We start from the raw sequence: 16,677 nt of genomic DNA, 5'->3' as shown, positions 1-16,677 counted from the left end.
TGACCAAAGGGATATTCCATACCATATGATGTCATGCTCAGCATATAAAGCTGGGGGAAGAAGAGGGAAAGTGGGGTCATTCGGAGTAATGGCGTTTGTCTTCCCAAGCAACTGTTACGCGTGATGGAGCCCTGCTTTCCTTGCAGATGGCTGAACACCTGCCTGCCCATGGGAAGTGGTGAATGAATTCCTTATTTTGCTTTGCTTGCCTACGCGGCTTTGCTTTACCTATTAAACTGTCTTTATCTCAACCCACGAGTTTTCTCACTTTTATTCTTCCAATTCTCTCCCCCATCCTGCCGTGGGGGGAGTGAGTGAGTGGCTGTGTGGCGCTTAGTTGCCGGCTGGGGTTAAGCCACGACAAAATCTCAAAACAGAGAACATCAAGATCCACTGTTAAACTCAAGAAAATCAAGGCATACACTACTGAAGTAAGCTGGTGATAGTCATGTAGTACTGTAGAAGATAAGCCAGCTCTCCTGACTCTTAGCACCGTGGCCTTCAGACTGGGCCACATTACATCCTTCGTAAAGCACATCTGCAATAAATGTCGTAACAGCAGTTCCACACACTTCATGAGACAGTAGGAATGAGTCACCTCTAGGAAGAGCCCACATCTCTCCATGCATCACAGACTACCTGAAGCTCAGGCTGGCTACATCTAAGTGAGGTGAATCCCACCCTCAATGATATAGACCATGAGCACAGCTAGAGACGAACATATACTCAGGTCTCCAAGGGTGAAGACGGTTCTTTCTACAGGACTCTCTATGTGTGAATCCTGACCATAATTACTCTCTAGTTAGGTTTGGTAATAACGTAATGTCTAAATGTGAAATATCTATCTTCCACTGAAGGAATATTCATGCTTTTCCCCACCTCAGTAATGGGCTAGGCAATACCAGAAAAATAGTCTCAATAGCTGTTTGTTACATTTGAAATAACGAGCATGGCAATTTTGCCTGTACTCCTTCATGGGCTATGAAGATTAATGAATATACTACACATATTTAAAACCAAACCAAACCAAACCAAACCAAACCAAACACATTTCAAACAGTAGATGCAGGGGTTACCAATGGAAAAAGTAACAGGATCAGAAGGCGGGCCAACCAACGGTCCTTTCCGTAAGTAAACCACAACTTGGTACTGGGCACCAGGAACAAGATTTTCAATGAGGCTGCTGCTTGAATTCACCTAATGGGGGGGGGAACACATCAGATATGAGGTATTTACTTCATCAGTTAAAAGAATATTGAGACTGTACTTGAACTACTCCAGTTATAAAAGGCATGATTCTGAAGATGCTGGCATCAGCAGTGTCCATTCATTAAGTCCAAAACGGCAAAACTGTGAAAGTGATCAGGACTGACTTGACAAACGAACTGACTCAGAGAATCACACTTACCTTGCTGTGTAAGGTCAGCTGTCACACTGCAGACCCACTCTCTCCTACTGTCAAAGTTTATTGAAATATTCAAGCTACATTATTCATATTGGGGTAATGTTATTCAGGCTGGAGCATTTAGGCAGTGTGTTTTCAATAAAAGCCTGAGGTTTTTCATTGGCCATCTGATTTATCTGCAGCTATGTGAGCTGAAGGCAGCATTATGGCAAAGCTGTCTCCTGAACGCAAGTGTTAAATGACTTCATGGTGAAATCAGAGAGGAATTACTCTCTTTCACCTCTCCTGCTCAGTACTACAAAACCTGACTAAGGGACCTTGGGATTCTTCTTTTCAGTTTGAAATATCGCCATTAAAATTTCTGCTGTGCCGCACCAGGTTTTGGCCAGAGCTGGAGGCAGAATGCCTGACCAAGTGATTCCTGGTCTGGTACAATATGAAAAGTCCTATCTATCTCCTGAAAAGCTGGCTAACAGCAAATGCACAGAGCAGCTTTGAGGAAAGGACTTCATGCACCCCTTCTAGACCTGCAGGCTGTTATTTTCTACTAATATTTCCTCTGCAACCTTTCCAAAGTCTGTATCAGAGCCACCTTTGCGCTGGTGGTTTACTGCGATGCACGCGAATACAGCAATGCCAGCACAGATTTAGTGAGGAACAGAATTTGTCTTTAACAGCTGCTTTGGAAAGCTAAATCACTTTTACATCATGCACAATGGTAGAAATGGATAGAACTCTGCACTGAATTTTGTCCTTTTCAGCTCGTCAAGGAGAATTCAAACCAACAGCCATTCATAATTCCAGGTATAATAAGCCAATAAAAAATTATTAGAGGTGGTATGAATATTTGTAATGACAAAAAGAAACTAACAGTATTTAGAACTTTCTACCTACTTGCAATAAATACGCATTTACTTTTACAGATATCTTGTTTATTCACGGATAAGCTTTAGGTACTTGTTTTTGAGTTTGTAGATTAATCCTGTAATACTGACTTTAATCATATATACATGCTATCCTTGATTTATAATCACCTACGTATGTTTTGCTTCCTGATTAAAGGCCTGCACTTTTAATAAATGGAAGGAAAATAACTCAATGAGATTACAAGCTGATTCTGAAAAACAATTCTCAAGTTGTCATGAAAAGACCCTTCCAAACCTTTAAGTTCACGGCCATTTTTGGAATAAAACTCAAAACATTTTGACAAAGATTTATTTTAAGACATTTTTAAAGGATGCTGACTCCCTGTATTAATTAACTTGCAGGGCTAATCACAAAGTTGAAGGAGGTGAAGATTTACTGGGAACGTTAGTGCTCTCCCCCTATTCCCATGGGTGAGCTGAGGGTGCAGCAGGGCAGCACTGCAGCCCTTTTAGGACTCCTAAATCACACACATTTAGGGAGCCAGACAGAAGTTGTGGCACTGCTCAAAAAATGGCCTTATCAGCATCTTGGTAAGGTAACTGTGATGTGGGCTAAAACCTCTTTCTAATTGAAGCCATATGCCACTGATCCATCATAGCCACAGGATCTGACATGGGATTGCACTCACTTAGGGTTTCAAGTAATAGAAAACTGCCATATTTGGGGGTTCAGGAGTTTTGATCATTATAAACACGTCCCATACAGCAGCCCTAAAGAATTGTTGTCCATCCAAATCACAGGCGGTCTGGATTATTATTTGCTTCCCGGTGCTGACATATTTTTTTATGGATGAAAACAAAAGCTGACTTCTGATCACTTCTAAACTTCTAGAAAGTTTAGAGTCAGGTTCTGTGCTCATATGTAGGAAACCTAGGAAAGAATTTATATAAATTTGATGATAATCAAGGATGTGAGCACTTTGCTTAATACAAATGGATACAGCGTATGCCTAAGTGTTATTATGATATGGCACCATTTTGCCTACTGCCACAAGTCTCTACGGGTACAACATAACTCACAAGCTTGAACGGAGGATTGGCCACAGTCGCTCCAACAGAAATACAGTTTTAATACCACTATGGTTTACTGCACACTTTCATTCCTGAATGCTGTGGTCTCCCCTCCATTCTGCACCAGCCACGTCTCTTTAGGTTGCAGAAAGGAGCACCTACTGCAGCCCTAAGCCTGACAGGGCCCTTGGGCACAACGGTCCCAAACAGCAGGGTGGTTAGCAATTTTTTCTTGTATTTGAAAAAGCTGCAGCTTCTGCCCCTTACCTCAGTGCAGTAGTGTTTTTCAAGCCTTTGACTTTCCTTTTGCTTCTGACAGGTCAAGGAGACCACAGACACGATGGTGCTGTTGCCACCGCTCTCTTGCGATGCTGTCCAGGATGTCAGGGCAGTAGTGGAGCTTAGCACCGTCACGGTCACGTGCTGGGGCTTTTCAGTGAGCTCTTCTATCCATTCACCTGTGGGGCCTGGGACATATCCCAAAAGCACATGTGAGCAAGCCACTCTACACATTTGAGACACTTACATTAAAACATCCTTCTTTGACAGGATTATTTACTGCTAGTGAAAGAGGCTGGACTGACAGCTGTCCATCTCCACAGCCCTCAGGCAGCGAAGATGGCAGCCCCTGGGAAACAGCCTGCGGCCAGTGCTATTTCACCTGTAGCAGAGCAGATGACAAGAGAAACGTCACTGAAAATTCAGATTGCAGTGTTCTCTATTGCTTACCAGAAACCACCCAGCAATATCAGATTTGCTCCAAGGGGATGTTTAAAAACAATGATATCCAACAATGTACAGATCGTTGACAAATATTAAAGGATAAGCACAGAAATTTTTTTGCCTCTCCACATACTAACATACCCTCCAAGTGTACTACATCCTTGAAGCATGAAAATCAAGTTCACAGAGGTTACCGCAGTGAAGAATCTCATTCTCCATAAGACTTTTTGAAACACTTGGTAGAGAACACAGGTTTAAATGTAGATAAAATAACAATTTGGAAAATAACTTCAGCTAGGCTTGGACAAAATTTTAGATTTCATTAACATCATCAGCTTTTCTTGTCACTTTTAAGTGATGCTTGTGACTCTCTCCTTGACATTCCTTCCTCCAATGCAATTCTAATGGTACTTTACATTTACTGAGAAAATAAAACAAATGCCAGAGCAAGAATTTGGCATAAGATCAGCCTATAAGATTTGACAATCCATACCGCTATCTGGGTGCAACAAAAATGTTGCAGTAATTTAACAGGGTGATTCACTGACTGAGTGCTATGAGGATAAGATAAGGTTGAAGCTATGAGCAAAATTTATTCACGACAGCAGACTCGCACCTACTCAGGTAAAAAAAAAGAGGAATTTGATCATTAGATCAGTCTCTGGAGCCAGTGGTTGTTTTGTGTATCTCTCACTATTCAGAAATTGTTTCAGCATCAGCATTAAGGGAACTGAGCTACCTCACGTCAGGGCCCAAAGTTGTAGCCCCCACACAAAAAAACTACTTGATCAGACTCATAAAGAGGAATGGAAACGCAATTTCACCTTAAGAGTACTTGTGTACTTCTCAGATTTGGCAGATTACCAGAAATACATATAAAATCTATCTAAAATATGAAGGATCTTGCGTTTGTCAGAATAAATAAGACAACTGCCAAGAATCCTCATCTGGTTCTAAAAGCCTGAAAAACTAACAGACAAAACCCAAAAACCCAAATGTTCTCATGCGTTACCTCTAAAATGAAAATATTCATTACATTCCTGTAACATCTTAATACTTTGTACCCAATGAGATTCAAGTTCATCCGTAATCTAGCAGTCCATACACCTATACTTTGGATTAATATTTTCTCATTTTTCTCAGGTCTCTGTCCCCAGTTAGTAGACTTCATGGAGGACACTGTATTGCATATTGCTTAATGGAAATAAATCACACCTTGTAAAATGGAATAACATTTGGTACTAATAGCAGTGCTTAATCTATTTGATATACTTGTATACTTATATATACTTTAATGTTTTCCATATAATGAAGCTGTCTAATACTATTCCTAAAGAAAACCAGAAGACAGTGAAATTACAACAGCAGGGACCCTTTGTCTCATGTGCTGTTTCCTCTTTTCTCTTTGTTTTCCAAGTAATGTTTCTTTCAACTATGAAATTGTTAAAAACATAGGAGCGATAGTAGAATTCAGTTACATGCAGTCAACCATTATGATGAATTTAAGCCTAAATAATTAGTATTTATAAATGTTATGAGCTACTAAAGACACAATTTTTATTAGTAACATACTTAAGTACTTGAGTACGTTTCCTTTTAATACGAATATTTCTGCCAGCCTTAGCTACTGTGTCTTGTTGCAGCATTCATGATTCGGGGAAGACACTATCCTCCCACATGTAAAATTGTGTAGTGCTCCAAGTATTCCCCTGGTCTCATTGTATGGGCATTTTGTAGGCTATATCTATTTCCTTTGTAGAAAAAGGTACAGAGGTACACAGCCATCAGAAGGATAACAATCTGAATTCACCAACACCTGTCTCACTTGCTGATCAGTCATGATATTAGTTTACACAGCAGTGTATTATTACTTTGTCTTTTACTAAATCCTCAGTTAAGAAACCCTGGGATTCTACAGGGAAACAATAAATTATTTTTTCTCCTCTGAATTGAGCAGGCTGAACTATTTAATCTATTGTAATTTGCCCTGTGTTCTCGGAGACCATGTAATTTCAGAGTTCAGTGTTCAATCGTGCAATTCCCACACTCTCAGCCTGAGATGCCCTTCATCCCTAACCCACTACATACAGCCTCCAGCAGTGAGGAAGTTAAATGTTTTCAAGAATCTCTATAAACACCAATTTAATTCTCAGAATTAAATGCTCTCTTTGAAAGATGCAAGAGGGAAACCAGTTTCAGTGAGCCACTTCTGAACACTGGGCAGTGACTCTGTCAAATACCTCACCTGGTTTCAGTTCTTAGCTCTGCCAAGATGGCACGGTGAAAGCCCATCCAGGCAGGATATAATATTTAACATATTTGCATTATATTTCCTTCTCTGGCACACAGAATTCCAGAAGGCCAGACTCTTCTGATCCTGCAGCAGATGCCGTAGCTGCCACAGTGGTCAAACTCTGTACATTAAAGTTATGTCTGGGAGAAAAAGACAGATTTGTTGAGATACTTACTGATGTAAAAGCTAAGTGTTTTTGCTGATTGACTTCCCCGAATTTCACAAGAGCCAGAGGAGCTAAATGTTGTTACAGACAACTTATATTTTCCTGGTTCTTTCAGTTCAGCAACAAATTTCTGAGTGTCCTCACTTACTGTCAAAAATTCCGTGGAGTTCTCTAAATCAGGGGGAAAAAAAGTGTGGATTAATGGAAATTTGAAAGGCTTCAGCCACTGAGAAAATGATTTATATCAGAAGTGCTAATACTGTTTCTCCTGTGGGATTAAAAGTATCCAAAAGGACTCGATTTATGTGGGTAGTTTTATTTCTTGCCATCAGCACAAGAGTAATTAATGACTAAGGTTGCAGTATAGGTGTAGAGGAACAATAAACCCAGGCCAAATTTTCATTCAGTAACAAGGATGATAAAATAGGGTTGCCATGACTGTGCAAGTGAAAAACAGCACGGCATGGAAGAAAAGGAGCTTCCAGTTTTCTATCTATTGCCTTCTTATTCTGCAAAAAAAAGTATTTGCACTCAGTGTGGGAAGGCTTATGAAAACTGCTTGTAAGGAAATAAAATTCCTTTGAAGAAAATAGACTTTAAAACAGAAAACATTTAAGCAACATGGCTATTTTATTGTAGCTCCATCACTTGAAAAGTCTCCCCATTCTCCACCACAGCCTCCTGTGGCCTAAGAAATACGTTCAGCAGCTGTCCTCTGAGACAACTGTTAATCTGAATGTAGACCGTCTTTTCTGTACCCCCCTTCCAGTTGAGGTCTCCCTGAGAACCTTTCTCAGCGGCAGACAAAGCTACATGATATAACGTACCTTCTTTGTCTCAAATTTCTATCGGCTTGTTTCTCCTTTCTCTGATACCAGAATGGATTTACGATAACTGCAGCATAAACAGCGCAGCAATACGTACACCAGTATAAATCTTGTTTAACAAAAGAGAATTGCAAACTGCAATTTACCCCTCGTCCCTTATTTTTATGAAGCCCAGCCAGATGCTATTCAACGCAGGAAACTTCTCAAGAAATACAGGAGATCTGACAACTCCTGCTGAAGCAGAGTACTAGGTAATTAATAATTTGTAGAGTAGACAACCCACCAATGGAATTACAGAAAAGCGGTATGAAAAGGGTATAAGGCTCTGGTTTACCTTCCCTTTCAATATTGATATGGAAACCATCAAATGCAGTAGGTGGCTTTGGTGGTAACCAGGTCAGCACCATTTGTACAGGAAGGAAGGAGGGGGGCTCTGGCATGAGTTTTCCAGATGTGTTGACTTCATTGGCCTCGTAATCACTGGAAACTGCATTGACAAACTCCTCTTCACCCTCTGACAACTGAGCTTCATTAGACCACCAGTATGGCTGTGACGTGGTTTCGTACTCAGTGCTGTTATAGCGGTAGACCGTCCAGGCTGCAGATGTGTTCACTGCTGGAATGTCAGGTGGGTTGGCAGAAAAACGGCTAAGTTTTTCTTTCCTTATGATTTCTTGTGGTCCCATGAACGATTCTTCTGCAAAATTCCCACTGTGCTCTTCCCAGTTATTTCTGTTGATTGGTACAATCTGAACAGAAATGTTTCGAGGTGGGTAAGGAACTAAAAGAGAAGCAAGGGTTAGTCTTTTAATAGGTATGTTCTGTGCACCTTTATGATGTGTTAATTCCCCAGAGAAGTATCGTTTGCAGAAAAACAAAGCATCTAGGGATATTTTGAAATAACTTGTTCTTATTAAAAGTCTCCCTTCTCTTACATATACTTAGAGCAGAAGTGATTCTAGTGGGATCAAAATGAGTGTAAATTCACAGAAGAATCACGACTCAAGAATACCAGGAAGAAAAGTAGATGTGAAGTCACAGTAAATCAGACTTCAGTGGTATTACAGCCGCAAGGCTACTCGAGTGTGAGTTTGTAAGAGTGGATCTTCATTTATTTTATTGCATCTTCCAGAAAGATCTTAATCATGGAAAAAATACTTCTGTAGAAATGAATCGAAAAACATACGCAAAACTAATATATTGCATAGCTCATATTTTAGAAGTATGACCTTCACGTTGCTGTAGGGCTTTTCATGTGCTTTTAGCAGACACCTTTTCACAAGCTTTAAACATCAGTTTAAATTTTAATATTTGTGAAAGCTTGATCTTAAGATTTGGGTCTCCAGAAGACAAAATTTGGGCACACAAGTTACTTCAACTTATGCCAGGAGGTGAACACACAGCATTTTGTCTGCCTCGCTGCAATTCCTTGTCTGTCTGCCCTTAGACACAGTAAGTGTGAGTAGCCTCTACAAGCAATTTTGACAGGCACCTTTTAAACTGACACCTTACAACACGCTAATTTGTTCACCTCCTCTGTACCAGCCATGGCCACTGATACAAAACCAGACACTACAGTATCGTTACAGTTCACGTGAAGAATGAGGGATGGGAAGGCAGCAGGAAAGAAAAATGTGGTCCTGTTGGTTGCATTCTTATGGTTCAATATCGCAATAACTGTATTTATGATCCTCAGGACAGAACACAGCTGGCATCAGTTGGCTTTGCTCTGTCCAAGGCAATGGACCAACACCAGTGTATTCATCTGAAGAATCTGGCCTTTTGATTTTACCACTGGTTCATTTCACTTTGGACCCTGGAAAATGTCTGTGGTCCAACAGATTAACAGGAAAGTTTTGGGCACCGTCCCAGGACCAAATTAAATTAGTTCTGGACCCTGAACAAATGCAATTTTCAGCCTTTGCAACATCGCTGTCTTGGAAATTAAAAGTTCATGCTTCAGGGCATAAACTGGCCCCCAACTGGGGCAACTATGACATTCTTCTTCTCCGTGATAGAAGACCGCACGATGAGGAAGGCTTTCTCCAACAGTTTAGCTATGATTCACTGCACAAGGAGACAGACCAATATAGATAGATCAACAGTATGCTCAGTGCAGCTATTCCTGTGGCTTAAAAATTAATTCCTAGCACAAGGCCTAGGATATCTCATGTGAAGCAGAATTTATTTTCTAAGAAGGAAGCTTTACAACAGAAACACTCATGCAAATTTTGCTTTGCAGTGTATTGTACACATAACCCTATGTACTAGCTGCAGCATCCTCCTCCCACGCTCCTGGCCAGGAGCAGCTCCCAGGACTGCTCCCACACAGACCCTCCTCTCTGTGGAATCAATCCCCTCCCCATGTCAGGAAGGAAAGCAGACAGACAGACTTGGAGCAAACGGTACATAAACATTTTCTTCACCTGTTCTGTGCTGTTTGGGCTCATGCTGGACCCCACTGTATTCCACTAGCGTGCTTTTGTTGAAGGTTGCTTCTGATACCAACTGAAATGTGATGTTACTGTAGCATATACCCGGTAGCCAGTGATTGAAAACTGTTTTACCTTTAAAGAAGTCTGCAGAAGATTTAAAAAGAAAAAAGACAGGAAAAAAGAAGAAAATACATCAAATGTTCACTTCCTGATAATGCAACTGCACATGCTGAACAGGCAGTGTTTCAGATGTTTAAACATTGCTCAGCCTGGTCTGAGACATGAAATTCTAATAATTCAGTCTGCCAACATTTTTCCTGGCTGTCAAAGCCACTTTCCTACAAAAAAATAAAAAGCCCAGCACAAGAAACATGAACTACTTTTCACAGGAAAGGGAACTGAATCTGGCAACCTGTTCCATGTGACACCGAGTATCTCAAAGAGCATCTGACAGTTTCTGCAGACCTTTAGCTGCTGCACGCAAAAGCCTCCTTGGTCTTTTGCTGACTGAGGCATAACGCTGGGGGTAGATGCTCAAAGGGCCATCCACCATGCAACTGAGTGCAAGCTGTGGTACCGAGAGCTGAACTCACATCCACGATCAGTACACGTGCGGGCTGAAGAGAAGTTGCTTGGGGCTATTTGGCTACGGGAAGGAGTGTGCGAGTTGATTAGTGAATCTCTTAATTCAGGTTGACTTTTTTATTAATCAGCAGCTGCAGCTGCAGCATTACAGCCCCTGGAACCATGTATTAGCTGTAGAAGACAAAAATTACTGCTGTTATTCCTTTTGTTCTCTGGAAAGAGATATTTTGTGCTATGATCCAGAATCACCCTTCCTAACTTCTGGCACTTCACAGCACTGAAAATGTGATTTCTAGCCCCTATCTCTATTGAAGCAAAGAGACAAAATTTTCTGACCTCCTTCTGGAGGTGCGTATCTCTCTCTTCTGACTTTAAAGAGAGCTTACAGTGACTAGACTTCTACTTTGGGAGCCTTCGTTCAGTGCCTAAAATTTAATCCAGCACCTACGGGATTGCTCAAAGGCATTTTACTGCCACTATGCAATGTTAAACCATTGGGGTTCCTGGGCCTGCAGAGTAAGCAGGTGCCTTTCTCACCTTTTAGGATGCTTTCCATAAGACAGTCCCATCTACATTTTGAGACAAATGCTACGCTTAAGGTATACTGCAGGGCAAAAGGGAGTTCAGTTTTAAACAAGTAAAAAAGAAAGCGGATTGTTTAGATGGTTGTTTAAATTGTTTAGACTGACTGTCTAGATTGTCAGACTGACTTTGTTTAGATTATTTTAAGAAAAATGAAATTTATAACATGCAGCAGGGTTTATTAGCTCAGGGACACTACTGAAAGCTATGGTAATATACAGTACTACACAGCATAGTACTATTAGCACCGTGTCACTGTATGTTGATACAGAACTACCAAGTTTAAATCCTGCACCAGGAATCAGGTATACTGAATGGGTTTCCCAGCTCTGGGGCATCCCAGAGCTCTCCTATTAGCTCTTCACCAAAGAGGAAACCTTCATCAGAGGGAAGGGACTGGGAACTTTTTAATGCTTTCTATTGACACAGAATTTCATCCAGGGATGTCAACAAGCATATCCAGAAAGAAAAACATATCTCTGTCCTTCCTACTGAGTTCTGGGTTTCTTTTCTTTTTCCTTTTCTTTTGTTTTGGATTGTACAGCAGCAGAGAAGATAAAAAGAAAGGTGGAAAGTTTTTTGGAATTTAATGTACATGCTGATTTGGAAGCATCAGAAATTGGGGAACCCTTCCCAGGTTGATTTCAGAACTGATTAAAAATATCCAGACTGCCCAGTCTTCCTCTAAAATCCAAAAGAAAGGAAGCATCACTAGAACTAGGCTGGGAAGCAGGTTTAAATCCAAAGTGAACCACTAGCTCAATTTGAAGACCCATCCCTTACTTCATGATATAAAAGTTGTTATATAATAACAGACACATTATCAGAAATAGAAATCTTCATAACAAATACATGCCAAGACCACACCTAAGACCACTGTTTAAAATGTTTCCAGCAGAGTTAGCATTAAGTTTTAAATGGAATAGTTTCCTCCTACCTTTGTACAGCATTGTTCGGTAGTCTTTTCCTTCCCAATAGCTTATATTTACCCTGGTAAAAACATTGTACTTCTCTGGGTACTGAATTTCAAACAACACTCCTGTTTCTGGAGATGGTTTGTAATCATAGATAGAAACACTGCTCACAGGAAGGGGTTCTAAAGGATATACAAATAAAAGGAAAAAAGGAAGAAAGCAGCAGATTAATAGGCAAACTGAGTTCTTGACACATATACAATAGCGAAGAAACAAATGGTTTTGTTAGGTATGGCACAGGCACTCTTAAATCTACCAGGTGGTATCTGGGGCTTCACAGAGGTCTGGGGCAAAGCTACTTGGAATGTTGTCAAAGCTGAGATTTGTGTGTTCCCCCACAAAACAATTTATGCTCTTGACGCTTACACTTTAAGAGAAAAATTTCCTTATTTGCCATAAAAAATAAGGTTGAAATAGCAGTTATTATTTAAGCACTCACAGTCATCACCCCAGAAAGATTTTCATCTTTAATGCTTGCCAATCATGTGAAAGTGCCCAGACAAATACAATAAAATACTTGAAATTGCTCATAACTTTGGCATAGATCTGAACTTTTAAGATTAGCTGAGAAACTTATCAGCGTAATGGCCAAAGGAAGCTACCTGAATGAAGATTTTCTATTTTGATATGTATTCATTTCTTTATTTCATGGGTAATTACACAGTCCCCATTCCTACCATATCTGAGAGGGCCACTGTCTTCAAAGTATTTATCCACACCAAACTTCTACAAAATATAGCAGTACCATTACCATTATTTTACAGATGAAGAACTGAGGTGCAGAGAAGTAAAGTGGTTTACTGGAGGGCATAGGGGAAGCCTGTGCACAGAAAGGAGGTAAGCGCGAAACTCCCGATCTAGTGCTCTGAACTGTGAGTCAGACGGGCTATAAAAAGTAAGAAAAATAGCCTGTGTCCTGTGATGCGGCATCTAGACCAGCGTAGTTCCTTTGACTAAGGAAAACTGTGTCAATTCACTGTAGCTGGGAGTCTGGCTTGTTGCTAATAAGAGAGTCACAGTTTTATTCAGCCTCCTTTAGCCACAAAAAAAAAAAAAAAAAGGAAAATTGAAAAAAATTAGCCTTTTGCTCAATGCTCTCCTCAGCAAGAAAAAAATTATAGCAACCCAACTATACATTGGTTAAGAGGGCCAAGCAGATATTCAAAACAATGTTATAGTGTTAGTTGAAATTTTTCATACTAACATATTTTAATAGAGGTGGTTAATGCACAACAGCCTCAGTAATTATGCCTACATCCTTTTAAGTATTATTGTGTTGATTTAGTTCCTGCACACTGTAGGGAACAGACGGAAAAATTCAGGCTGTTCATTAGCATGGCCTTAGAGGACACATCTGAGTTCAAAGTTCTGCTGCCGTAGGCCCAGTGGAAAAACTAATAAAATATTTTTCCCCAAAGTGCATAGAATCACAACAAGCAAGAGAAAGAGTAAATGAAAGAGAAGCAGTATCAGTTTCAGAAGTGGAATTATCCCATGGCAGGTGGAGTAGGTTAATTAAAGATGGAAAAGCAAGACTGTAGCAGAAGCAAAAACTAAATCCCAATCAAAAGCACAGTATTTTCACCACAGTACTAAGTTTCCAGATATGATGAGAAGTGGAAAAGTAAAAACAACTAAGAACAAAAGCCACAGATGCAAACAGAATCTCTCCCCGAGTCTTAGGGAGAAGTCATGTTGTCGTTTTTAATTTTGTCAGAGCATGGGAATGCAATGTTGTGGGATTATTAAAATATTTCTCATGGCAAAGATGTTTTGTTAGCTTCAGGTAAATATAGTATATTTATATGTTAACCATTTACAAATAGAAACTCCCAATCTCACAGATACCAACAGGCACTTCAGTGATGGGATCTGTGAAAATTTTGCTGACAATTCGTGATAGCCTAGAAATAAATAGGAGTAAAGCAGATCACGGGAAACAAAGCCTACTCTTTTCTTTCTGCTGAGGCTTTTCCCATCCCTTATTCTGAACTAAATAGTTGATCTGACCATCCACATGACCAGAGGGTTCATATCACAGCTCACACAGCATACGATAGTAGTTTAAATGACAATAACAGTCTCTAAATAGCACAACTCTTACACGCAGTCATCTTTCATGTTAGCAGGTGTGCCCTGGGCTTTCTTCTGCTATCTCATTCACATCTGAGGTGTCCTTATTTCTGAAAGAATTACTGAAACTTTCTTATGTCAGTGATTAAATTACCCCATTTATTCCTTCCTACAACAAATCAAATAAAGGATGGAAGTTATATTCATTTTTAATCCAAATGTTTTTTCCTCCTGATGCTTTGATTTAATTAACCAGTAATTGAATTAAGCGGTAATCACCACAGACTCTCTTTCTTGCTGTTATCTTCTGCTTACTATCCTCTCCTTGCTCATGGCTGATGTTAGCAGAGCAGCATGAGTGACATAATGCAATTTAAAGATTCTTCCATTATCTTACTTCCTTCGGCACCAAATCTTCACATCAAAAGCTATTTGCACACTGTGAAATTAAAAGGACACTCAGCAGATAAAAATCATGTTCTGTTTTTCACTTACTAACTGCTCCTAGGGTTATTAAACTTAAAGAATATGTAAAATGTCACTCTTCACTATCTATATTTATAATTCGGAGCATAAACAGTCTGGTCTTTTTAATTTTACAGTTTTATGGTGTTTAGGATCCAGCTTTTCACAGATTTCAGTGGTTCTCAAGAAATAGCCTAAATAAAGTGTAATATAATATTCAGAAAACTTAGAGCTTTATAAACGCTCTGCACTACATTGATGTCTGAAGTCATATTACCGTCTGAAGTCATATTACAGAAGGGACTTGGAGGATTTCAGCATCCCTCTAATAGCATGTTTAAGGCACTTCTTCATGTACAATTGCTTTATTTTTAGACTTGCAGATTATATTAAACACACATAGACAAGCTTGCAGGATCAAGACCTAAATTTGCCTTTTCTCTTAGCGTCTCAGAATTTGCTGCTCCTATAGCAACTGCTTTCCCATTATATCTGTTTATGAGAAAATTAATTTCTATGTTTCTCCTGGACTCTACAGCATTTTGCATTCAGCACATAGCTTGCATTATACAAACATCAAGATAGCATAATAATTGCTGATAACCTCTTCCTCAAATGCCCTGGAAAATTCTGGATGCTAAATCCTCCGTTAATGCATTCAATCTGTGCCAGACACATTAACGTTTGCCATTAAGTAAAAAAAAAGAAAAAAATAGTACATTGAAAATAAGTACCATATTCCAGACCACATCAATTTGGTTTTAATATTCATAGATTGGGTCACTCTACAGTTTCAATTAATGACTGATTACTGTGGTAACTTAGATGCAGTATTACATGTGGGTGGTTGAAATGGGACTGAGATCAACTCTCTTGCTTCTCACACTCAAACCCAAATTAATATGATTTACGTTCATATCGTGACTTTTTTTTTGTGACCTAACTCCTGTGGGTAATCCTCTTTATTCACGTGAAGAAGTTGTGAACTACATAACTTTCTCCCCAGGATGACACTATTTCCATATCTATATAGTTACTGGGAGTAAGTCATAGCCAGGGCAAATCTTCCATTATGCTATAAACTTTAGGGATCATTTTATCTCTTGCTAAAAAGCAACTATTTTGAGATTAAACAGCTGCTGTTTAACACTTCAGGAACATAATAGTCAACTTTATGATATCTAATAGAGGATATCATGTGCAATTGCTTATCAAAGGGGAATGTAAGTGAAAGTAGTATCTGAGCAATGATGGTATATACTGCAATTTCTAGATGCCCACATAAGATGACAAATAAAAAGACAATACAAACTAAAAAATAATGTTGTCACAAGAACAAAAGTGTATCTGTTGTTCTTGAACAGATTTAGGCCAATACTTTAAATCGGCCTTCCAATGGAAATTATGGCAGGAAAAAATACTCATATGTTTGCAGTTCTTTTTGTTTCTTTGATTCTGATGGAGGGGTTTTTTCACCTTAAAAAGGGGATAACATGATTTGTTTGCTGGGGAAAGCTGAGCACTAATGGACCTAGATGTTCTTCTGAGTTACATTTCAAAATTAGGGCTGCCACGGATAACCAGCCTTTTTAAAGATGTGCCATGTCATCCTTTAAGAAAGAAAAGGATGAAGGGCTTAAGTTTTATATTTCATTGGGAAAAAACCTCTGAAGCTCCTACTTCAACAGCTCTGATCCATTAACAAGCCAGCGGAAAAGATTTGACCTGCTGAATCACTTCCTGCAGCATTTGGCACAATGACAACAGAGCATTAACTAGGTCTAATGCCAATTACTTTCTGAGAGCTGAAGAGATCAGAGTCCCAGGCAGCAGGCCCGGTGGTCTCTGGAGGAGAATGTTTTTTGCAGAAGACACAGAGGCAGACTTCTCCCTAAAGGGAATATATTTTACAGTGATTTATGTAAGGAATTGTCGGCTTTTGAAACAATGAGACATTTACCACTCAAAACTCCTAATCATAAGCTAAAATAAAAGTCAGGCAGAGCTGCTCTTAATTACCCTCAGAGATCCTGAGATCCTGATTTCTCCAGTTCCCAGCAGTGATACATTTTTCCTACAGCATACAATAGCTTTGCAATGCACTGCTTTCCCCATTCCTTCAAATGTACAAACATCTTTTCCTTCACAACAAAAATTGACAGAAAATTTGAAAAAAACAAAAAGCTATATGAGTATGAATAAAACAAGGCTT

At 39.5% G+C, this 16,677-nt stretch overlaps 1 protein-coding gene across 1 annotated transcript in view; it reads right to left on the bottom strand.

Moving 5' to 3' along the window:
* Window positions 1-16,677, bottom strand: part of PTPRO (protein tyrosine phosphatase receptor type O) — a 151,426-nt gene that overhangs the window by 44,294 nt on the left and 90,455 nt on the right. Inside the window, exons 3-8 of the mRNA XM_059816950.1 lie at window positions 11,891-12,049; window positions 9,778-9,930; window positions 7,686-8,132; window positions 6,534-6,695; window positions 3,610-3,809; window positions 1,077-1,197 (exon numbers count right to left, since the gene is read on the bottom strand). Of these exons, the coding sequence (XP_059672933.1) occupies window positions 1,077-1,197; window positions 3,610-3,809; window positions 6,534-6,695; window positions 7,686-8,132; window positions 9,778-9,930; window positions 11,891-12,049 (1,242 nt within the window). The remainder of the gene's footprint in view (window positions 1-1,076; window positions 1,198-3,609; window positions 3,810-6,533; window positions 6,696-7,685; window positions 8,133-9,777; window positions 9,931-11,890; window positions 12,050-16,677) is intronic.

This window comes from Gavia stellata, chromosome 4, assembly GCF_030936135.1.
Source record: "Gavia stellata isolate bGavSte3 chromosome 4, bGavSte3.hap2, whole genome shotgun sequence".
In the NCBI taxonomy this organism is placed as follows: Eukaryota; Metazoa; Chordata; class Aves; order Gaviiformes; family Gaviidae; genus Gavia; species Gavia stellata.
This window is presented reverse-complemented; position numbering and strand designations above follow the sequence as displayed.